Source organism: Lepisma saccharinum, chromosome 3 (assembly GCF_977018435.1).
Source record: "Lepisma saccharinum chromosome 3, izLepSacc3.1, whole genome shotgun sequence".
Classification (NCBI taxonomy): Eukaryota; Metazoa; Arthropoda; class Insecta; order Zygentoma; family Lepismatidae; genus Lepisma; species Lepisma saccharinum.
Window position 1 is genome coordinate 75,062,564 of NC_139231.1, and position 25,734 is coordinate 75,088,297.

Genomic DNA, 25,734 nt, shown 5'->3' on the forward strand with positions numbered 1-25,734 from the left:
TGAAGAAGTCTTCTTTGCAGCATTTTTGGTAATTTTACTTATGTGTTAGTTCATATTTTGCGAATTTTTAGTCCATATGTATGTAGCTACATACAAAGCCACTTGTTAGTACATATTAATCCTAGTCCTGGTATAATGCATGACGTTTAAAACTCAACGTTATATAGACCTGAATTCTCTAATTTTATTGTTGTACGTAACAGCTGTGCATCGGCGCACTGCAGCGATTTTTCTATCTGCTCCATTAGTAACACTGCTTCTTTAGTTGTTTCGCGCATCGCACGGCAGAATTATCTGCGCTGGACTCTACACGCTTATAACAGGCTGCAACTCTTTTTCCAAGGGCGAAAAAAATAAATTATACTTTTTATGTCCAGTGAAAAAAAGAACAATCCACATGCAGTTTATATAAGAATATTATACAAAGAACAACGTATCTGGAATTAAATAGCTGTAACAATAACTTAATTATTTTGTACAGTAACTGTAACTGTGACTCGTGGATATTGGAAAGTATAATTTAGAACTTATTCATCCACAGGTGTAACTTGGAAAGGGAAAGATTGTACTCGCACCCCAAAATTCTCAGGTTTATTAAAATTTCAATTTAAGAATATTTTTGTTAACCTCCTGGGACATAACGATCAAACCTCCCCCTCCGCCTCAAGTTACGCTGCTGTTTTCATCGATTCAATGCCAGTACTTTTCCAGAGCAGGAGTATTTCTCAATTCGCGCAGTCTAATTATCCTGGATATTATGAAATATTCTAATTTTTCATTTATTTTACACCAGTATTGTGTGAAAATATTGATTTGGTGATGATATTCTGATACTCGGATGGAATTGTTGAATATATTAAAGCAGATCTCAATATAATTGCAGTGGAACACTGGACACGTCAATATTAATGTCTTTGAACAACTTGATATTGTTACAATTTCAGAGCATTGGTATTGGTATCTCTGTGATTTGGGAAGAGTGTCGGCCTCCCGATGCCCTAGCAGTAACGCCATTCCCTTGTAATGAAGGGGTCCCAGGTTCGATACCCGGTGAAGGCACATAGTGGTTCGGATCCCACTTTAAACTGTAGGTTCAGTCCCAATTAGCCTATATGTGCATAAAAGTGGCCTGAAAACTCAGTCACTCAATCATCAAGTAATAATTTAGGTTGAAATGTAACCTATTCTATACTAATTGAACTGTAAACAACAGCAACAACAACAAAGAAACTACAATCGGCAGGAAATACGAGTGAAATCGTATTGAATGAGGAGACCTTGCCTCGCGAATATTTATACAGTGACTATGTTCCATAGCGAATGTAACCTTGATGCAAATTCCTTGGATGTCCTCGACTTGTTTTTGAGATTGGGTGTAGCCCGTGGTTTTGGAGGGTACTCAGTGACAGAAATATTCAGGTCGCACTAAAGTTGTTCTGGAATTCAACTAATATTTTTAGGCAATTGTCACTCTCTCCAATATCAAAGTGGACTAACATTTCCTCTGTTGTAGTGTTGCCAAAACGAGACTGCACTGGACCTTCAAATGTGAACACTGAAGTAGAACTAAGGAAACAGCGTCAAGCGAACGTTATGAGAAAAGCTGTATTCTTGGACCTTACATGCAAGCAAGTGGCAAACAGATGCTTTCAACACCATAATTAAGGCCCGAGATTACATGTGAATTTTCTTGATAATAGCAGAAATGCAGAATGGGCCCAAAAGAGCTGAGTTGGCAGCAATGACGAAGTCATTATGTAGTATTTATAGTAATTGCAAATTCAATTCATTAGTAGCAATTATGAACCTATGCCGTGTGGTTGCATATAATCAATAAATTCCGTTTTGTAGGATACCTTGCGTACAAACGAAGCTTTAAACAGAAAAAAAAACTTGTGGACAACAGGCATGCTTCTATACATTAATATATTTCGGGGCGGGGAAAAGGGGGTACGAATCAAGTGTCTCAGAAATAATTCAAACAAAAAGTATTTAAGTTAATACGTTATATAATTTATAGGCTTGTTTATACTAATACGTAAATTAATGTTGTAATGTTACTGCGTGAATGGGTGAAAAGACGGTAAATGAATAGAGATATAACAGCACGTATTCATTACCTAGCTTATGTGATGTGTAGTTAGGATCGCTAAAATTGGTGTAAAAATTTAGCGTCCTGGTAAGGAAATAATTGCCAAAAAATAAAGAATTGAATATTTATTGACTATAAAAAAATGATGTTAGGTCCAGTTAAGGAAAATAGTTTCAGAGTAATATTTTATGCATGTCCATAAATCATCTTGGGTACTGTCATTCAAATGCGATGCAAGTATATTTTCGTATTTGATTTTAGTACTTGGTAAGTCTTTCGGGAAAGTGTCCGGGCCCCTGCCATCCTTCCCTGAATATGTCCTTGTTTAAGAAGTTGTTTAGCTTAATGGCCTCCTCGCCCATTGAAGGATTGTGCCGTTATGTGTTGTTTATACTATATCGAGACGAGACGGCATTTACAACTCGAGACTGTCAAGACAGAGGCAAGTAAAGTAAACTGTATAAACTTATTCACTTCTGCGGGCTGCTGAGAGGGTCGCCGCCACTATCCTACATGCTAGTGGATCCTATCTTAAATAGCCTCTGTGCACAAAATGAACTTTACCATAACCTTGCTTAAAAATAATTACTCAAATTTATGTTTACATTTTGTAGATATAATTTAATTATATTCTATTTTTAAATTATACTACAGGCATGACTTCTTCCCTGTGCACACACAAATATCACTGGAATGTTTTGTTTTCTTCGTAAAGTGTTTCCTTCCTTTCATATTTCTAGTAAACTGCTGTGAAGTTACAACTTTCACACAAGACTTAGTGTTTAAAATGTTCTGGTTCGGGAAGAGAACAATTATCCATACATTTAACCCAATAGTACTAATTTTGCACTAACCAGAAGTTGCATCCTTACAAGTAGAGGCGTGAGTGTTTCACATTTATTCTTGCAATTACCAAATTTCTCATTTTTGTTTCATTTTCAATGAGAAACTTGTCAAGTGTCATCTCACCACGATATAAATTTCGGTCATTGGTCTGTTCGTTTACCATTTCGAGGAAGCACTCGGTATCACGTGAATTATCATGTTCCGTATACTTTGTATTTTTGTTATTTAGCATTGCTTTTGTTCTACTTTTGGCAATCGCGATTATGAGAATGAGTGATGACATAATTAAATTGATTAAGAGATTCTCGCAAAGATATGCGCACGCTGGGATTTTAACCTGGGAACTGCGGTGGCGAAATTGAAAGTCAGTCGCACTCGACCACCTATCTACTTAAGTCAATAAACAAATTAGCAATGCCAACCTCCGTGCCAGAGTTGTTGGCACAGCCCGCTACGACGCTAAGAGCGTCCCGGCATTCGCATATCTTTGCGAGTGTCTCTTCATCATCCATCCTCATCATCTGCCAAATGTGGCAGAAAAGCGAAGTAAAATAAACCCAATCAATCAATTAAAGGAACATGAAACTATTTTTCCTTGCATATGAAAGGACTTGAAATATAACATTTTGTGTTTCCTTGTCATTAACAATACATTCAACACAAAAACTGTAATTTTAAACATTTGAACAGGATGTCACCAGAAGTATTCCCTAGATAAGGGCGGTGAAAAGGTTAAGCGAACAGGAGCGCCGGAATATGGGGAAAATTAGAAAGAATCTTCCACGTTAATGCACATATAATTTTGGCTAGACAAAAGTTTAAACCGAAGAATGCGTACAAGTTTTAACAGTAGTGGTAGTGTAATAGTTTATACAGAAAGATAATTCTATTTAGAATGTTAAGTAAAAGTTATTACTATTTTTTGTATTTGTATTCTGGGGGGCAAAGTTATTAGTTGCTATTTAGATATAACAAAACACAATCGATTTTTTCTATCAGGATTTTCGATTACTAACATGTGTAAGTAATTCTAGTTTCTCGTGATAATCTCCCATGGCCGAATAAATTTCACCTTAGGCAATACACCCACACCTCTACTTATGCGTATTTGTAGACTTCTTTGGTCTGTCTGTCTACATAGTGGAAGATCAAATGTGTCTTCTTCTCTTCGATGAATTAAAAAAATGCTGATGGACAGTACAATTAACCAGTTTTGAGAAGTTCACTCATCACTTCCACAGGTATTCCACTTAATACTCACTTTCTTCAGGGCACTTGTCTTGCATGATCAGTTACGTAACAGTATGACTGCGCACGATCTCTTGGAAAGATAACAATGTCCACAACCACGGAAGGTCACTCATCCCTTCAAGCGAAACCAAAGGGACTTTCGTCATCATCTTCAATCACCTCGAACAGTTGACGGCAAAGTCCGATTATGTCGCGGCGAGAACCAGGCGGGCAGCTTCTGAGTGGCGCGTCGATCAAGTAGTTGAAATGAATATCCTGCACACAGTCTACCTGCAGTGTCTCCTCGTTGACGTCGAGCACCCCGCTCTCGCACGGACCAGGCTCCTTCAGTTTGTGGCACCCACCTCGGGCCGTCACGAACCCTCTTCGGCACGGGTTCCTTGCGCAACGTACGTTAGCGGAATTTGACTCTAGGATTAGCAGCTGCCCATTCTTACAAGGACCTTGGCGATAAACCGGATAACACTTCCGCTCCCGTAACCAGTACACCAAACCAGGACGACAGTCGCAGCTCGCTTCCTCGAACTCGAACTGGTACAACTGCATCCCATCGGGGCATGCACGTGGGTCACGATATCCTTTGCACTGCCCACCGCTCAGCAGTTTGTCGTAAGGGCAAGGCCGTTTCTTGCACGTCGGTTCCCGCGTTCCTGGATTCAAGATGAGCCATTCCCCTTCCCCACAGGGACCACGATCCGTAAGCTGCTCGCATTTCATCGTCGGAGGCCACCAAATCTCCAAGAGTTCGCCGTTGCACTTCCGCGGCGCCGATGTTGCTGCTGTTGTACTTTCGTGAAATATTACCGAGTCGTTGCGAAGGCCTCCATAGCTGACCGAGCTACTGGTGTTGGGAGCTCGAGTCGTGACGTTGTAGAGCGCTGATGCATGACAGCCGAGCTGTAGGCACAAGCTGACGGTAAACACAACAACGGTGAGCAACATTCTACAGCACTGGCTCGGTTTCGAGACCAGAACACTTGTGAGTCACCTAGCTCCGAGTTAGCAAGAGTGGCTTCTCTGATGAGATCACGACAGGAACTGGTTCTTTCTGTTGTCCACGACCTGGAAGTTTCCTTACCTGACCCATTCATTGTTTGGCGCTTGCGTGCCTCGGGGCAGCGTGAGAAGAATCACGAAGAACAAGATGGCAAAGGGTTAATAGTATGCAATAAAACGAAGACTGTCTTCCTTGTCGGTACGAACGAAGATTAATGCGTATTTCTCCTTTCTTCGAAAGAGAGAGAAATGCAGGTGGGTGGAGTTTGCAAGAGAAGCGTAGACTTTTGCAGAAATGTCTGACTCACCATTCGAAATGGCATAATCGTAAAACAAGTTTGAGCAAAGCGCGTCGAAGCCACGATTTTTTTTTCCAACTTTCTCTAGCTGAATCACCTTTTCTTTTATCCTCATATGTTACGGGAAGGCAGGAACTAACTAGTATTGACTGGTATCCGACTCCAAGGACGTAAAGCCAAAGGACAGCATAGTTAATGTGATAAATTTAATATACTAAAAAGTCAAAAATAACACCAGGAAGAAGAAAACGTTACTTCCTTCATTTTGTTAGCAAGAATTTTACGGATAAAACACAAATTCGTCGGTCGGAGCTTATTCGTCACTACCCTTCTGCAGCGGAGCCACACAACATAGACCCTATACCGAACTAAAGAAAAGTCTCAATAGAACGTTTAACCCCCGGTCGGTGGCGTCATCAGGATTTTCGAAAGGGAGTGGTTTTGTATACTTTTCTTGGTAGTCAGCTCTCATTTTGTCATATTTTCTTACCTTTGACGTTCATTTTTTTGGAATACTGGGCCAAAGGGGGGGGGGTTATAAACCCACCAACCCCCCCCCCTTGGGCACGCCAAGGTGAGTGAACCATTCTGTGGGTCTTCATGGAACATTGTAATTTTATATCGGCACTTCCCTGTGTTATAGTAATCTATTTTCTAATTACTTTACTAATTAACGAGCACTTGTTCTCATATTGGATAAAATGGGAAGCGAACAATACTATTAAAAAGGTAAAACTACTCCCTGCACACTGCATGGTGCATTGTAGATATATGAGCGGTGGGGGAGTGTGATGTGACCAGTTATTTGTGGAGGTGGTGTGATGAACACCACGCCCCGCCCCCCCCCCCCCAAGGTACCAATTTATTAGAGGCTGAGTGAACCACAGTGGCACTCCATGCAGGGACTTTGCTGGATAAATTACCCATTGTGGTAGTCGAATCCGGGTCTCTCGTGTGACTGTCAGACACCCTATCGACTGAACCACCGCTACTCAAATAATAATAATACGAAGTTCGTGAAAAATACTATTCAGGTTAGACAGTATGTAGGTACTTCCATGTGTTGTTGGATACGTATAGTATGCAATTGCATATCCACGTTATACATAATTAATAATTATTTTCATTTCTTGGCGTTGAGTGCCTTTTAGATGCCAATTCTATAGCTGCATGCAGCATGTCGCCATTATCAATAGCAAACGCAGTGTATGTTATCTCAAAACTTGAAACATCGCCTTATTACCACCAGATGGTGCCACCTGTGCCAGAGGCGCAACCACGATTTTTTGTCTTGGGGGGGGGGGGCAAGTACCAGAATAAACGTACCAATAATAATAATAATAATGTTAATAAAAATAATGTTTATACTAGTAATGTTATATTATTATTATTGATTTGCTTTATTTTACTTCGCTTCTTGTGCCTCTTTTGGCTAATGAATATGGGGATGAGTGATGGCGAAAATGAATGGATACTCGCAAACATCCATGCCCAGGCCGGATTCGAACACAGGACCAACATTATTATTACTATTAGTAGTGGGAGTATCAAAGACGTTATTATATCCTCGTAAATTACGCAAAAAGGGGCTAGAAGTTGGTGCTAAAGCTTTTGTGTTCGAACAAACTATTTGAATTTTTTAACACGTTCAATTTCACATTAATAACGGAAAACAAGCACTTAACTATTTTTGAAAGACAGAAAATGCTTGATAAATGAATTTCAAATATAATTCTTTTTTACATTAACAGAACTTTCATGCACGATATATGCATAGACCAATGTATAACCTGATACATTGGTCTATGATATATGTTCCACATATATAAATTGTCTCTCAAATGTGCATGCTCCCTTTCCTCCAAACAATTGTCATGCATTTAAAACAAAATCAATTAAGACAAGTCGTATTTCCCTGTCTGGTGATTTCCAATGCATTACAGTGAACAAACATAAAATGCGATCGAAGCGAGCAAGGATATTTTTGGATCCCAATTTTTTTGCAGGCTGAAATCAATATTAATTTAATAGGCTGCAAATAATTTCACGGCACGCCATTGCATTATATCATTTACAACTTTTGTGCCTCCCCGATGGTGTAGTGGTATCGTCGTTGCCTTGTGGTCAAGGGGTTCGATACCCAGTGGAGCCACATAGTGGTTCGGAACCCACTTAAAGCTATAGGCCCAGTCTCAATTAACCTTCTTTATCAAATTTGAAGTTCTGGGCGATAATTGCCCCCTGCAGGTACAGTGTCTCTCAAAAGTTTTAGGACAACGACATTTTAAACTAGGCAACCTAATTTACACAAGACGTTGGTGGGTTGCGTGTAGAGTTAGGCTCAATCTCAGGGTTGCCACATGCACAATAGATATTTATGAAATACGCGAAAGAAATGAATCTAAGTATTATTGTATAAAACTAGAAAAAATTATGAGTATTACATTTGTTGCAAATGAGAAATACTTCCTGAAAGTAAGAAGATCAATTTTGTAGGACCTCATTGCTGACGAGTCTACGCAAAGAAAAGAGGAGAGAGGAAACGGAAGGGGACAAAAGAGAGGAGAACAGAATAAGGGGAAGAGGAAAAGTAAAGGAGGGAAGATAATAGAGGGCAGAAGTGTATAGAAGAAATAATAAGGAGGAAGGAAAAACATTGGAGGAGAGATGAGGAAAATGGAGTAAGAGGAGTTTGGAGAGGAGAGGAGGAGACGAGACGAGAAGAGGGGAGTGGAGAGTAGAGTAAAAGAGTGAAAAAGAGAAGAACGAAGAGAAGAGGAGAAACGTGCAGTGGATACTTAAAAATTGTTGTTGCAACGGAAGGAAAGGGCGTGGTGTAGTGGTTAGAGTTCTCGATTTAGCTGCTAGTGGTCCCAGGTTCGAGTCTCCTTACGAGCAGTTATTTTTTTTATTATCTTTTTATTAATGAAGAGCATGTTGACATTATTTGTAATAGCAGAGGAAAGTGGTTCCATTGTTCTGCATATAAATGAATTGACACACGTTTTTCATGCATAAGAGCGTGAATTATGATACTCTAACGATAATTGTGTACGCCGTGGGAAACGAAATGATTCAGTTTGGGATCAACGATGGGGGAGGGGAAATAATAAATTACAAAATCTCCATTTCAACGAACCGAGAAGTGGAGAAAAGTTCGATAATTCTTATAAATATTAAAATTACATTCATGTTTTCAGTGATATAATCGCAGGTAAAATCAAAGATCTTACGTGGAAGATTTTATCTTACTCTGTACTCAGCCAAAAGGCATTCCGCACCGATCTAATACATTCTCAAATACATTTCAAAATGTTAGTGAATGTTTCATGTCGATAATTTGATCAATGCATTAATTCTTGACGCCGAGACGATATTTTCTGCAACTACCTCTTCCCTCCTCTCGTCTCCAGTCCCTTCTGTTCTTCTCTTCTTTCCCTCCCTTCTCCTCTGCTTTTATCTCATATCGCCTTCCCTACTTTTTTCTCATCTTGTCTCCATCCCACTCCTATTATCTCCTCTCTTGTATTAGATTTGCGACTCCATTGCACTCTTCTCCTCTTCTTTTTATTCTTCTCTTTTACTCTACTCTCCACTTCCCTCTTCTCGTCTCCTCCTCTCCTCTCGTTTTCCTCATCTCCCCTTCAATGATTTTTCTTTCTTCTCACTACTTCTCCTCTCCTTGTGTGTCCTCTCTTTCTTCCACACTTCAGGATTTAACTCACCCTGAAAATGATTTCCTGTTGGCCTTCGAGTTTTCATCAGGATGGATTAAATCGGGAATTTGTTGCTGCGTAGAAGTCAAAATACGTCGGGGAAACGAAAAACAGAGCTGTGGCCGAATTGGCTCAGCCCACGTTCAGGGACACATTTCCTAGGTCGGCTCCCTTGCGAAAAGCACATGTCTCGCTTGTCCCGAACTGGTGGGCCACTCAGGCAAATTGCCAGAGATCAATTCCCTCCTTCACGCATCAGTGCAACTTCACAAATTGCTGTCCCCTTCCAGTTTGTAATACAGGGTGACCCTGAAGTCACTATGAATTTCGAAATGAAGTGAATTTCATATAAATAATTATTTTGGACCATTGACCATTGAATAATAATGTGTAATCTAAGTGAGCTTCTCTTGCAGAACGTAACTGGTTTCTTTCCTTCTCTCTTATCGCACACTGTACGTATTCGATGCTCTCGCGTGCATCTCGAATCGCCATGAGTACACGACAGTTTTGTCTCCTCAGTGGCTTGGAGCTATGTTTGCAGCTTTACCACACTTTGTGCCTCGATGCTATTGCGTGACAGAATTTTTCTAGGGGAGAGGAGTCAAGTCAGGCCATTGGCAAAAGTTGAGCAGTAGAAATAATAACAATAATAATAACTATCATAGTTATGTTTATTGTATAATATTGACTACACTTCTCACAAGAAGTTTGGAATAGTACATTATATTAGACAATAGGTGATAGGCACGGTGGCATATGTCGGCGAAAAGACGAGAACGTCCACCAGACAGATACCATGTGACGTTGTTGGAGTGTATTATAAGCTGATAAAAATTAACCAATTTTATTCCAGATTTTATTATCATCATCATTATCGTACTCTTGGCGAGAGGCTTCCACTCGATCCATCAGCTGAGTGAATATCGAGCACAACTTTTTATCATTATTTTTAACATTCCATACAGTTAGCGTGCTGAAATGCATAGTTATTCTATTTTATTTATAAAGAATATAAAAGCTATTTGGAACTTTTAAAAATCACTCTAGAAAACAGTTGGAAAAATGTGCAGAATCAAATTAAATAATCCATCGGTCATTAAACAATTAGAGGGACACTATTGTCATTGCAGAAATCAGAAAACATTCGACGGTTACAGATAGAAAACGTAGCAAGAACGGAGCAAAATGAAAGAGGCAGCGCAGGAAAGGTCCATACGTCAAGCACAGTCTTGGGGGCGTATGTTCGTGTACACGATTCTTTGGTGTGGGTAGAACTGGTCAGTCATCATGCGGCATCTGAGCAGTTACAATGTTGGAAGGGGGAGGTCTATGAGAACAGTGGCGGCTGAGTTTAATGTGGCCCCTTCTGTGATCGACAGAGCTTACAAGAGGTACAGAGAAACAGGCAGTTACAAAAGAAGACCATGGCGAGGTCGAAAATGGAAGACATCAGCACGAGAGGACCTTTATTTGAAACATTGTGCTCTTCGACGCCGTACTGCAACTGCTCAGGATCATAAAAATGATCTTCGGACCGCTACTGGAGTAAAAGTAAGTACTCAGACTGTAAGAAATGGGCTTAGGGAAGTGAGTCTGCTATCAATAAGGCCCCTGCAGACAATAAGACTTGAAGCTGATCATAGGAGACGTCGAGCAGTGTTTGATCAAGCGCACAGAAACTGGCAACTTCGTCATTGGAGGAATGTATTGTTTACCGACGAGTCTCGTTTCCGCCTAACAAACTGTGATGGACGGGTGCGTGTTCATCGTCGCACTGGCGAGCGTCTTACAAATGCAGCAGTCCTAGAACGCGACAGATTTGGAGCCGGCTCGATAACGGTCTGGGGGTGGCATCAGTTTAAGACAACAGAATGAACCTTGTCATCATCAGAGGCCGACTTAATGCAGACAGGTACATTGCAGAGGTTGTGCTGGATCATGTGATGCCTATTGCAGTGGGTGGAGGCCCAGAGTTTCTGCTGCAACACGATAATGCTACGGCACATACTGCAGTGGTCATAAGGAATGTCCTATAAGACCTCGATATTCGGACAATGGATTGGCCTGCCAACAGCTAAGATTTAAACCCGATTGAACACATCTGGGATTTCTTGGGTAGAAGTGTCCACAATCGGCCAAGAACCCCCAGACACTACAGGAACTGGAAGTGGCCCTTAACAAGGAATGGGACAGCTTTCCTCAAGGGGACATCAGGAGGCTTGTAAGAAGCATGCCTCGAATGTGTGCGGCAGTATTGGTGGCAAATGGTGGACATACAAACTACTAAAGTAGTGTTTCATCAAGAACTAGTGTCTCATTGTAAGGACGTTTCAGTTTGGTTTAGCACCATGGCACACACTTTCGTTTGTAATTGGAATACTTCAAGTGGCAAGTAAATTGCATTTCTGTTCGTTGACAATGAAAGATTCGTGTACTAAAATGTACTTGCGTTTTCCCTTACAACGAAATAGTTTATGAAATAAATCACTTTCTAAAGGTGTCCCTCTAATTATTTTGTAAATGTATGTAAACTGTGCCACCGGTCGACTCCATAGGGCTCCCTCGTTACAAGACTCGTCAACACTGTTTGCCTCGAATATCACTTCGGACTGCCTGTTGTAGACCCTAGATTAAAAAAAGAAAACGAAAAAAGTGACTGCCCCCCAGTACTGTCAATTCTTTTTTTTCCTTAATTAATTAAGTACTACGTAGAATTTTCAGCGAAAAATGCAGACTCGACCAGGACTCGAACCCGAGTCTCTGGCGTCTACAGTGTTTCAAGACCAACAGCGAAAAGTCAAGCCGGCTTGGGAGCTCAGTAGTGGTACATCAATGACACTGTATGCCAGAGACCCGGGTTCAAGTCCTGGTCGAACCAGCATTTTTCGCTGAAAATTCTACGTAGTATCCATGTTTGTAATCTGTATCTTGGACGAATTAGATGCGACCATTTAACCTTGCCGTTGCATGTTTTCCGTCAACATCGCTGCCCACTGAAGCTATTTTTATATTTTCCCGAGAATAACTTGCATGAAGCTATTCCCTAAGTTAAGCACAGGGTGAACGAACAACACTCACTGCTCTTTGGGAGATTGAAGAGATGCCAGGGCATCATGACAAGGAGTCTTATTTTAAAACACATTGCAATACCACTGGAAAAAAAATTGCTAACGAAAAGTTTGTAAGTCTACTTTATGCTCAGTAGGCTAATCTGGACCTATAGTTAAATGGAGTCACCCCGATGACGCAATGGTAACGTCGTCGCCTTTCAATCAAGGGGTCCCGGATTCGATACCTGGTGGAGACAAATAGTGGTTCCGGATCCAGCTTTAAGCAGTAGGTCCAATCCCGATTAGACCCTTCTGTGCATAAAGTGGACTTAAAACAAAAACTGAAATAACATTCATCAAAAGATTTTATTCATTTTAACAGTGTTTCAATCAAGAAGCAGAAAAATGTTTTATACAAATACAATTTGCAACAAATGTCAAAGAAATGTATTTATAAAATTTAGTGTTTTTGAATATATTAGTAGTAAAATAAGGCATATTTTTAAAGGGGCATTTGCATTGATTTTTATATAAATTTCATAATTTTGCAAGAGAAAATCCTACCTTAAAATAGAACCAGCGAACCAGCTTCGGAAACATAATTTTTGCAAATGCCATAATAATAATAATAATTCCAGATTATGAACGTCAACGTCAGTATAATGTGGCTGTTTTGATTTTAAAATTACTCAGTAAAAGAAGTGTCCCAAAACAAAGATTTTTGTTTTTCATGTATTGTCAGTGCAGTGCCAGTTTATCAACTAACGTTTGCTTGGGTATGGGTGTTCTTTGTGAGTGACCCTTCATCATATCATTACTCATCCTCATCGTTACGATTAGCCAAAAGTGGCGGAAAAGGGACGCCAAATAAGAAAAATAAAGAAATGAACGCGGATGTTGAATACTTGCGCTCTCCGAGCAGCTGCATGGGATTGGATGAACATAAGGCATATTAAGTACGAATACGATATCTAAACAGATCTGTATCACTTTTCCATCCCATACTAATTAATTGTATGTTCGAGTTTTGTTACATAATCCGTATTCTGTAAATATCTCGAACTGCTCACTGACCTCTCTCCGCCAAGAAGAAAAAAAGTTGACGCCACGCGCCACATTACACTTTCCTGATGTAGCCAACCTTGATTATAAGACATTCACATTGGTATGAATCCAACACAAGGGCCATTGTCCACGATGTCACTAAAACGGTTCCCCTTGAGGGGCTATTTTTAGTAAATTGATATTTGACAGCTTGCTTGGTGGTCGCGTATATATTTTTTTGGAAAACTAGTTTACGGAATTTTACCTGTCTCGCCCCCAAGGTGTAGGTGTTTTTGTTTCCGTCGACATAACATCACTAACGTGTTTATGACTGATGAAGAGTTCAGTCACCCGCCTGTCATGCCTCGAAGTCGTGCATATTCACCCCTCATTCACGTGAGTCCTAACCGAAATGCAGTGGTGTAGACTAGGAAGGAGACTGGCCGGCTCCGAGGAGTATTTTTGTTTTTCCTGCGTCAGCTGTTCGTAGACTCGAGCACGCACCTGGATCTTTTCCAAGCGAAGGTTGGAGACTGGACAGAAAGGTCGTTTAGCTCGCACCAAGTTGCATTGGTTACTTCGTTTCCGCTTTTTAGTGATCTGTTCTAGTGTCTCTGGCGAGAGCATGGCTTTAGCATTATGTGGCGACAAGCAGCGAACGGACGAAATGTCTGGTCCAACTGCCGAGTGTGGCGTGTGTTTGCAGTCTGCTCAATTGTCTGGATTCAGTTCGCATCGTTGGACTGAGTAAGTAGCTCTGATCATTTTTTTAGTCACGTAGTTTTATTTTTGACTGGTTATTTACGTCTGGGAAGCATGATGGAGGAACAACCTAGGGGCTCGAACACAGATCATTCAGGTTTGAGATCAGAATCAAAACGGTGAGCGCGCACGGCAACTGACGCTGTTATCAACAAAGTTTGTCGTAATGTCGTCGTTGCCCTATGCGGTGCAAGGGTCATCGTAACGCTCTACGAAGTCCCATGTTCGAACCTTTTATCTATTGTTACTTCCAAAATTCTTCCTCATCTTCGCGATTAACTAAATAATATATAGAAAAACGACGTGAAATAGAAATTCAATGTTTGTCCTGACGAAAGGAGTGTGATCCTGTGGGAAGTCACTATATACCACGTATACCCTGGGATTGCATGAGTGTATGTTAAAGAGTATCTGGCGTCTAGACCGAGAGTGATTGGAATGGTGACGATCTCGCTTCCAGGGTTCTTGTTCGAGTCCCTGCCACTGGCGGGTTTCCAGAATCTTGGTATCTAGTTGTAAATAACTCTGTGTCGAGTCTCGCATATTATTATGCTGAATATATGCAACCACCTAGCACAGTTTCACGACTTAGCGTGTTTTTTCTTCTTTTTTTTTTTAAGTCCACTTGAAGTTCAGATTTTCTAATCGGGACTGGACCTACAGTTTAAAGTGGGATCCGAACTACTATGTGCCGCCATCGGGGACACTCTCGACTTAGTAATCATTATCGTAATTGTATTTTTGTTACCCAACTTTGCTTTTCTTCCACTTTGGCAAACCGCGACGACGAGAATGAAATTTATGAATGGACACTCACAAACAATATCCATGCCCACGCCGGAATTTTAATCCACGGACTTCGGTGGGAGATCGAAAGTCAACCACTTAACGCGCTCAGCCAACGAAACCGGCAGTAATGACTAGGGCCCGGGACTTTATGTCCTATAAAACTGTAAAATATGTATGTAATTTAGTCGTAAAGATTGAAATATGTGTCACAAAATTAATAATATGTTAGAAAAATATGTAATTAATTAAAGCCAAAAATATGCACAACAGTACTTTCAAATTGCTCATTATACGAGAAGTCAGTATCTTCCAGGCAAGATCGACTAGGGTGGGGCTGGGCTATTAAATGAAGTCAGAATCCCTTTAACCGAAGAATGTAGTGGGAAATACTTAAAAGATCGTGATGTTCACTGCAATTATCCTGTTTCATTTGCTGTTGTGTCAGATTTACACCTTTTTGTAGAAACTAAAACGTAATTGTCAGTCCCTACAGCTCTGGGAAATATAGACAATCAATACACAAACACGACTTTGTAAGGCAGATTTTAACTATATACGTATATTCTAAAAAACAGCCTAAAATGTTTTTGTCAGATCAAGTTACACTAAATACGTTTCCGTTCCACAATGCACTTACAAATAGCGAATCAGTACCCGAGCTGCGAATGCTGTTAACCGTAATCACTTTTCCCTCAACGCAATCGCGTACCCTCTCACGTGTTCATTAGTGGAGCCGTCTCTCGTCACTACGTGTGTAGAGACTTGTTTTCGTTCGTCTGGTACAGAGCAAAGTCCTCAAACAGATCCGGATCCAAAAGTTGCGGATCCGGGTCCGAAAGTTTCGGATCTGGATCCGGTTCCGAAAATTCCGGGTCCGGATCCGAAAGTTCGGGATCTGGATCCGGGTCCGAAAGTTCCGAATCCGAGAATTTCGTATCTCAATCCCATTATAATATTACCACACCTTAAAAGGTATCATTATCTTCGATTACAAAAAAAATTTTCATTAGTTAGTCCTACAAGATTTTTTCAAGTGTTGTTCCTAAAATACTTTGCTACGCATCGGCTAACACACTCGAGCACAAAAATAATCTTGTTTAACATAAAATGTCAGAGGTGATTTTGTAAATGCCATTGAAACGAATATGTATTCATTCGAATGTATTGGAAATGGAAACACACATAAATGTGAGAAATTCCATTCCAGGATGAAACCTTTAACACATATAACAAGATAGAAATGTTTATACAAAAATTATACAATTGTTCTACAGTTACAGTTTTAAAAATTAAAATAAAACATAACATTATAATATATGCAGTGTTATATAATTACAAAGTGTAAGACTAACAAGGGAGGTTATCTAAGTGTACCCCTCTGATTTCCATGAAACTTGGCAGATATATAGAGGGGCCCAAAGGAAGAAATACTTCTTTTTTTTTTCGGCTAAAAATCTGTTCTAGGGGGCAACCCCCCTCTCAAATGTCAAGATGAGGAAAAATTGAAGTGAGGATCTGACCCCTGTGTCCCTCCGATTTCCATGAAACTTGGCAGGTGTATAGAGGGGCCCAAAGGAAGAAATACGTGTGTGTTTGTTTTTTTTTGTTTCATCTAAAAAACTGTTTTAGGGGGCAAACCCCCTCAAATGTCAAAATGAGGACAAATTTAAGTGGGCATTTGACCCCTGTGTCCCTCTCCGATTTTTATGAAACTTTGCAGGTGTATAGAGGGGCCCAAAGGAAGAAATACGTGTTTGTTTGTTTCAGCTAAAAAACTGTTTTAGGGGGCAAAACCCACCTCAAATATCAAGATGAGGACAAATTGATGTGGGGATCATCTGACCCCTGTGTCGCACTCCGATTTCCAAGAAATTTGTCAGGTGTATAGAGGGGCCCTATGCCCCCTGTTTCTTCCTATGCCATATTTACGTGGTTTCGGGTTCAGATCCCCACTTCAATTTCTCCTCATCTTGATATTTGGGGGGGAACCGTTCTTTAGCTGAAACACAAAAACACATACTTCTTCCTTTGGGCCCCTTCATACACCTGCCAAATTTCATGGAAATCGGAGTGGCACACAGGAGTCAGATCCCCATGTCAATTTGTCTTCATCTTGACATTTGAGGGGGCTTTGCCCCCAATTTTTTTTCTTTCTTTTTTTTTTATTTTTTTTTTAGCTGAAACACAAAAACACGTATTTCTTCCTTTGGCCCCCTCTATACACCTGCCAAGTTTCATGGAAATCGAAGGGGGAGACTTAGACCTCCCTTGTAAGTGTATTAATTAATTACAAATCGCACACACGCACTATATATATATATATGTGTGTGTGTGTGTGTGTGTGTGTGTGTGTGTGTGTGTGTGTATGTATATTATATATATATATATATATATATATATATATATATATATATATATATATGTGTGTGTGTGTGTGTGTGTATATTAGCAGGTAACAATATGTAATAAACACATTCTTACTTTCCAAAGAAGCGCATGTGGGATGGCAAAATGGATCCGGATCCGAAAGTTCTGGATCCGGATCTGGATCTGAAAATTCCGGGTCCGAAAAGAATCTGGATCTGGATCCGGATCTGAAAATTCCGGGGAAAAGAATCGGGATCCAGATCCTTATGATCCGGAACCAACCGGATCTGGATTTCGGATCCGGATCTGGCCATCCCTAGTCATTACCTCACTGATGTGTCCTTGGTACCTGGCTAGAAAGACAAGTTATCTTGAAACCCCCTACTCAATTGCTGATAGAGTAGGGGCTTTAATGTACCGAATGTTATTTTTACTTTTGACTGATTGATGTGTGAAGCGAAAGATAGGTAAAGAAATGAGAACACTTGAATTCTCCTGCCCACCTAAGAATGATGGAGAACATTTTTCCTCAATAATGTTCGCACGTTTATGAGTTATCGACGGGACAAAAAAGGGTGGGGGTATTGTTGTTCTGTACTAGTTGGTAAGAAAATACGTCATCTGCTTTGAATTTCTTTGTCCCTAATTTCCTTAGCCTTCCATCGATAATATAAATATCCGTTGTGTTAAAAGTATGAAAAATATAAAATAACCGATTATATACAAGACAATTACGAAATTATACAGAAGTATGTCTTATTACGAGAAAATTCAAGAAATATGTTGATTGGTTGATTGATTTGTTATTTTAGTCCACTTTAAGCACAGGAAGGCTAATCGGGACTGGACCTACAGTTTAAAGTGGGATCTGAACCACTGTGCCATGTGCCTCCACCGGGTATCGAACCTGGGACCCCTTGATTAGAAGGCGACTACGTTACCAAGAAATATATTAAAAGAACGCTAAATTTGTTAAATATGTCTAAATGTGCCTTATCAATTTAGTCTATTTCGGCTGATTTTCATCAGATGCGTGAAGATCTCACCCCAGTATTTGATTCGATGCCAAGTAAAAAAATGTTATGAAGTCCCAGACACTAGTAATGACTATTAACAAATTTATGACTTATCTATGAACAGCCAGGCAGATATCTGCATGGAATGTCTGAAGAAGTCGCGTGGTAAGGTGAATTTTGTTTAGATAAATTTGTCAAATACAGTAAAGTCTGCAACTGGACCGTGAGTCTCAGTATCGTCTCAAATTTCAACACGAGGCTAACACTTTTCCATCTGTTGCATTCAAATTCCAATCATTATCCAGAGCCTAGAAAAGTCATAATAAATAAAAGAAAGTCTGAAGTTTCATTTGCCCACATTATACACAGAAAGACTGCTCAGTTTCTTGATTTAGCCTTCTAATTGCTTAAACTTGCCCATACTGAGAATCGAGCTCAGGGCATCTTGATCCCAAGATGAACCTACCGCCAGTGGCGTCTCGTGGCCTCAAATTTGCGTGGGGCTTATTTTTTAAAGAATTTAAAATATAATGACAATTCACATGAATTACAAAAAATAGGTATTTTTTTTCTTCTAGATTACAAAACTGGACTTATTTTTTAAAAAAAGTATTTAAAAGGTAATAATTCATATGAATTACAAAAAACAGGTATTTATCTTCCTCTAAACTACAAAATTGGACTTATTTTTTTTAAAGAATTTAAAATATAATGACCATTCACATGAATTACAAAAGAAACAGGTATTGCTGTGAAACGTACCTTTCTACAAACGTTGGTTCTCATTTAAATTAAACAAAATTAAAACAAAATACAGTTTTCTTGATCTCGCTAGCTGTCAACCACGGTTTTCTGTTGTACCAGTCTGGATTGAAAGAGCGTGATTGTGATTTGTGTTTTTGTATTAATGTAACACTCGGATGGTCAGGACCTAATTGTTTAACAACAAGTTTTTCTTGGTCACTCAATGTCTGAAATGGTGTTGCCAAGAAGAAATGCACTTTGTTCATAGCGAATAAAAGCCACCACAACGCTACACTACAACACGCGGGATCGAACGAACGCGACGCGACGGAACTAGCCCCGAATCAACACCCAAACCCATTGCACTCCCCCTTTGTTCTCTCTGCTAGCACGTGACCTTCACTGTAGCATGTAGAGTAGACCACGCCTTCCTCTGCAACGAGCCCCGAGACGGATAACTGACATCAATGCCGCTAGGAGTGCTGTCGTATCCATTGCAGCAGACGATGAACTTACGTGGGTAAAAATCGCCTTTTAAAAGATTGTGTGATAGTTATGTATTATGGTGATTGAAAATTACGTCAATACGTCCGTTTTTCTTTAGGGGCTAAGCCCCGGAAGCCCCAAGGGACGAGACGCCACTGCCTACCGTGGTTGAATTATGTGTACTGTGAGTTCACATGCAATGATATAAATGTGTGCATTAACATGTCCCAAGAACAGTGGAATAAGAACTATTCACATTTTTGTAACATTATTCAAATAAAATGTTAGACATTTTAAATTTAAAATATGTATGAATTATTTGCCAGGCAATAACATACAGGAACATCTGGAAATTAATAAATTATTTCGTTTTTGAGTTGGTGTTTGAAGTCCACTTTATGCACAGTAAGGCTAATCGGAACTGGACCTACAACTTAAAGTGGGATCCGAACTACTTTTGCCTCCACCGGATATCGAACCTGGGACCCCTTGCTTACAAGGCAATGACGCTGCCACTGCACCATGGGGGAGGCCCTTAATAAATTATTATTTAATTTATACGTTACATTGTGTGACTGTCTATATCGTTGTTTATGTCAAATACGTTGTGAAATTTAACTTCGGGTAGAATCTTGTTGTTGTCATGAATGTTGATTCATCATTTCTTGAACTGTTAACTTCTTCCAGGCACCTAAAATTGGGTAAATTTCATAGCGAGACATCCTGTATATAGTCAAGAGTGCTGCACATGATTGAGAGAGAAAACTTTATGAAATCATATTCTTTCTAAATGGAGTGTCATGTAGTTTTGATTGTTCCTTCATATCACTGGGAAGAAGCGAGTTGTAATGAAAATATAAGACTATGTAATAATAAATTTTGACAGTCATATAAATTATCCATATTCTACTTCGCCCTCATTAAAGTTATCACTCAGATTCTTATAGGCAGCATAAACGCTTGAGGCAAAGCTCACCGTGCTTTCGTGGATAAGTCTGGAATACCTCCTGTTTCTCACAGCTGTTAGCAGCCGCTCTTTAGCCTTCTCAGAAGCAAATTCTTCTTTGAACCTGGTACAAAAGTCACCATAATTCACGAAACTATCCATGTTTCCTGTAAACCAGTGTTCAGCTTTATCAGTGAAGACTCTAGGAAGTAGCTCTAACCTATAATGTTCAGGTACCTGCATAAGTTCAAAGCTGACATTAAGCTCCCGAAGATATTTTTCAGCGGACTGAGCTTCAATGTCACCTTTAAATTTAGGAATGTGGGTGATATCCACCATTCTAGGCATCTTAAATGCTGGCCTTCTCCTAGGTGACGATCCATCTGAGCTATCATTATCTCTAGGTCTTTTTTCTCCCGTCAACCACCTTCATTCTGTTGCCAGCGAATAGGGTTTTTCAACTAACCTAGGCGGCTCATGAGGAGTGGCATTCGGATTCAAATCTCTATCCGGAGTAAAAGAGCTGGAATGAATATGTAGAGTGGGTTCTTGCTGTACATGCAATCGTTGGAACTGAACCTGTAGTTCACTTACTCTCTGGACAAATGCTCCAGTCTGATCTTGCATTTCCTTTCGTAGAGATACTTCAAGCTTCCTTGTTTCTACCCAAAGAGTATTCACCTTCTCTTCAACTACCAGCTCTACATCCTTTCGCAAAGTTGAGGTCATTGACTCCATTACCTCCTTCTGCTCCTGCACAACTTTCTAGATTGATTCGGTTTTCTCTCCCAAGTTTTGGACTGATTTCTCAATCGACTCCACTGTAATTTCCAATTGTCTGCGCCACTGGGTTAAAGGTTCTACTCTCTCATGCAGTACCTCTTTTACACTCTCCTCAACTTTTTCTATCTCTTGCTGACAAGTGAGGTGGATTCGTTCTACTCTGTCAGTCAGTCCTCTTCTGGGCAAAGAGTGCTTGCAGCTCATTCCCACGGTTCTCTTCTTCCTCCTCTTCCTCTCTTCTCTTGGCTCTCCATTATAGCTCTAAGAGTTTCTAATTCATTAGCCATTTTCTCTTCTGCTTTCTTTCTTTCCTTGTTTTGAGACTCAATTAATGATCGAAGTTCTACTAGATCATCTTTTCTTTTTGTCTCTACTTCCACTCTCTCTCTCTCTCCTTCTTTTGGCTTCTTCTTCCACTTTCTCTCTCTTCCTTATTTCCTCTTGGCTCTCAATCAGATTTCCGAAAGTTTCTAAGTTTCTTTCTCTTTCTCTAGCTCTCTTTTCTCTTCAATTTATCTTTTTCCCTAGCTCTCTCTTTTCTCCTGAAACTCTTATCAAGGATATAAGTTCTAATAGTTAATTTTTCCTTAACTTTTCTACCTGAACTGCCTCTCTTTTGTGCAGTTTCTCATCCTCCTGTTTCTCTTTTTCTTCTTCAAGTTTCTCTTTCTTTCCGTCTTCCTTATCTTTCATCAGCCATTCCAATAACCAAAGGTCTGATGGAAGGTTGGTCAGCGGACTTGGTTTTGATATTGCGGTTTCCGCTACTTGAGACCTGTGGTGCAGATTCGCATGTCTGGTATTTAACTCTACAGCAGGAAGATAGCCTCATCTTTCCATCACAGCTCCAGTGAATTTTGTACTGGCATTGGCAACACTGGAAATATGCCGTTTCTTCTACCAGGACTTCACAGCAACCAAACCCAGACTCCAAATCCATGGTCTTCTTCCCTCTGCTTGTTAAATTCATGGAAGTAAATTCCTTCTCCATAATTGTACAGTTCTTACACTTTCACTAGTCAGTCCATAGGTCTTACATTTCACACACACATCTTGTGAACTGAATGGACGAATTAATAGTTTTTACCTGGTTAAATTGGTTTCACAATACATAGTCTCTGTCAGCTTCACTTAATTTCACAATGCACAGTTCTATGGAGCCCCACGTTTTGGACGCCAATCAACTTTTGCAACATTCTCGAGTCAAACCACAACCCTGCAGCAACAATCGTACTTAGTCTTAATACAAAAGTTTGCCCATATGCTACTCTTCCAGTCGGTAGCACTGAAACTCCATAACAAACTTTAAGGTTTGCTGGGAATATAATTTTATTGCACCTTGAACACAGTCTTTTAGATACACTGTAAAAAAAAAATAATAATAAAAAAAAAAGGTAAAGTGCTACTTCATGGCATAGCACCATGCCATGAAGGCGTATAGGGGGTGTGGGGGTAACGCCCAACACTTTCTTGATCCGGTCGTGAGTGGGGGTGATGTGATCAGCATCATGCCCCTGACCGCCCTTACCCCCCAGGGTTTCCCCCAGGTACCCATGTTATTCGATGCTGGGTGGGCGCCGGGGCCGCTTCCATCGTTAGAAAAGTTCCCGGATTTGAACCGGCCGGGGATCGAACCCGGGACCTTTAGCATGGTAGTCAGACGCGTTACCGACAGCCACCGTGGCCATTTTTACCTTTTAGATACACTGTTCACTATTTTAACGTTCACAGATGGCAGCACACACGGTTACCTATTGTATACTACACTGGACTCCAATAATACTTTCTGTCAATAGGCAAAGTTTACTTGACGATGCCTCAGCTCCTGGTCTGGACAAAAGGAGGGTCCCCATTCATTTATTCCTTGCAGTGAGGTGCCTGGGGAGGAAAGGGACCTAATTTTGTTTTAGGGTCATAGTCCATATGGGGTCCACACAGGCCTTACTCGTCGAGGGTCGATATGGTACTTGTAGGAGGAATGAGGCATCTGAGGGTACACCCAAGCCATAGCTCAGTATCAGACTTATGCCCCAAGGTACCAGCTCACAGCCAAAGCCGGGACTGACAGTTTAAGGAGCCCAAGGGTATGCTCTGGCCGAAGCTGAGTATCAGACACAAAGGTCCTTACCCTGTCCATACCAGCCATATCTGATATGGACAGGGTAAGGAAAAGAGTCCGAGGATATGCTCTGGCCAAAGCAGAGTATCAGACTGACGGTCTGAAGGTATCAGCCGAAGTCAGTATGGGCAGGCTAGGTGGGATTCTGCTGGAACTATTGTAGTATCAGGAACTCTTTTCTTTCCGCTGATTCTTCTGGGCCTGGATCCCCAGTGGAATGCATGCAGGGATGTGCACGAGCATAGGGACTGCAGCGCAACCTCAGATGGCCAACCGGGGAATTAAGTGCACTTGACATATTGCTATGCACATAAAAACTTAACTTTGAATATAAATGTGTGCTAACCAAAGCAATATACAGTTATTACAAGTTTACAAGAAAATTAAGAAGCCTTGCAGGGCTTGATACTAATTAACATGTTGCAACATACAAACATTATAAATACAATATTCACAAGCCACGCAGGACTTAAATTAAAACAAAATAAAACGTCAGAAGTCTTTAAAGATTTGGTTTCAACACTTAAAGTCCTTGTAACCACTTGGGGCACATTACAGTATGTCCATCTGTATGGAGACAACTATTAATAGTACAGTAAAATTAATTAAAATTTTCCAGGCTCCTTTTTTTAAAAGAAGAATTCTTATTTATTAAATATGTTTCATTTTTCTTGATAATTGCTTTACATATCAGAATCTAATAGGTTGTCTATTCATTCAAACTTTACAGGTTTGCAGAGAAACAGTTGCGACTATTCAGACTGAAGAAAGAGAGGTTGAAAGTACAAGAACAATGTGAAGGAAAACTGTGTACAAAACTAGCTGCTGACCAGTTGGTAAGTACTAGTAGTGTCATTTGTTACCAATATTGTCCATAAAATTATCATCTGGTTGAAATATTGTTCTACCATTTCTAGTAATTTGTGCACAATCAAAACATGTTTTCATTTTTCCTGAATGTGTTAATTTTAGCATTTCAACTGTGACAAAGTTAGCAATGGTCATATTTGTCGTTTAAGGTGTGGCCCTGCCAGTGAATCAGTCAGTTTTGAGAGCTCAATAAGACTAAATTGTAGTAATTAAATACTTCATAGGGAAGTGCACACAATAGCATTTGCTGAAGTGAATCAATTGTCCAGCAACAAGACTCCATTTCAGAGTATGACCTGTGGAAGACATCTTCCGTTTTGTTGTGGACACTCCATGAGCCTGCTGTGGACAGGAATTCTTCCAACCTCTTGTTCCATCCCAAGATTTAAGTTTCCCTGTTGGGAAAGGTTGCAAGTGATGAGGTTGGGTGACCTCTGTGGCCAGCATATATTGCCAGACCTCGAAATGAGATGTTCAGGAAATATTGAACACCAGATTTACATTGATACACATACTCTGTGATATTTGCTGTCTTGTAGTTTAGTTTCTATTTCCAGGAAGACCTGTAAGTTTAGGAATAAAGAAGCCCTGTAATGTTTCTTTATAATGATTAGCATTCACTTTGCAAGCATTTTATGTCATCATCGCCAAAGAAAAGATCCGATCATCTTGAAGGATGCCCCTGCACACCACACTGGTACTCTTTCACTGTGAAGTGGCTTTTATACTTGCCTCGTTCTTTGGATCCCCAGGCAGCATCAAAGCACGCTGGTTTTCTTTGGAAACCAGTTCCTCCCACCCTCGAGCACATTTCAATCCTGCGAGGCGTGCAGGGTGAGCATGCTGTCAACAGGCTGGATGTTGCCAAGTCACTTCCTCCCCCAAGTCCTTCTCTTCGCTGCCTTTCACAAACTCCTCAACGAGAGCAGTGTGAGGTGCGTATGCGAGTTCGTATTCTTGGATTGACAAAGTGTATTTTTTTTATCTAGTTTATTGTTATATCTTAGAAATATTTCTGGAAAATCATGGTTTGTATCGACATATGGCGACCGTGGGACACAACCGAAGTTCCAGATCATTCAAGAAACCAAGATATTTGATGTATTTTCGTGTCACAGAAATAATGAAACACCATAATTAATTAACTGTGTCGTTTTATTTATTTATGTCACATCCTTTGAATGCAGCCGTTCGACTTCCCTCCGCTGCGCTGTTAAAGCATAGCAACAACGCGTTGCCTGGAGCTTTGTTGGGGTGGTCTTGCTAAGGAGTTCGTGGCTCATTAGGAGAGGGGCGGGCAATGAACGTGACAACTATACTCCAGTTCACATGGGTTTCGATCACAATAGTAACATCGCTTTTGTTTGTTTTCAAATCTTGGTAACCAGAGTTTGATGAATCCAGTATTCCTTACAAAATTCTCACAAGACAATCTCAAAATTATCATCATTTTCATAAAATATTTCATAACTAAATCATGATGCACACCAGTTCTGGACTCTGCTAACTAAATGGTTTGGAATGTTGTTCTCTATGGTGTTAACCATTTCCCTCC

General features: G+C 40.3%; 2 protein-coding genes across 3 annotated transcripts in view; one reads left to right on the plus strand and one right to left on the minus strand.

Annotated features, from left to right (window-relative positions):
* Positions 1–25,734, plus strand: part of Atg14 (autophagy related protein 14) — a 65,242-nt gene that overhangs the window by 14,842 nt on the left and 24,666 nt on the right. The window contains exons 1-2 of one of the 2 annotated variants that reach the window (XM_083118833.1): positions 13,949–14,044; positions 24,040–24,145. In XM_083118833.1, the coding sequence (XP_082974959.1) occupies positions 13,965–14,044; positions 24,040–24,145 (186 nt within the window). In that variant the 5' untranslated portion in view covers positions 13,949–13,964. Of the gene's footprint in view, positions 1–13,948; positions 14,045–24,039; positions 24,146–25,734 lie in introns of those variants that run through there. The other variant, XM_083118832.1, reaches the window with a different exon arrangement.
* On the minus strand, positions 2,750–5,227 carry LOC145985157 (uncharacterized). The gene has a single exon (XM_083118834.1). It carries the CDS (start codon positions 5,129–5,131, stop codon positions 4,307–4,309), a length of 825 nt encoding a protein of 274 aa, XP_082974960.1. The 5' UTR covers positions 5,132–5,227; the 3' UTR covers positions 2,750–4,306.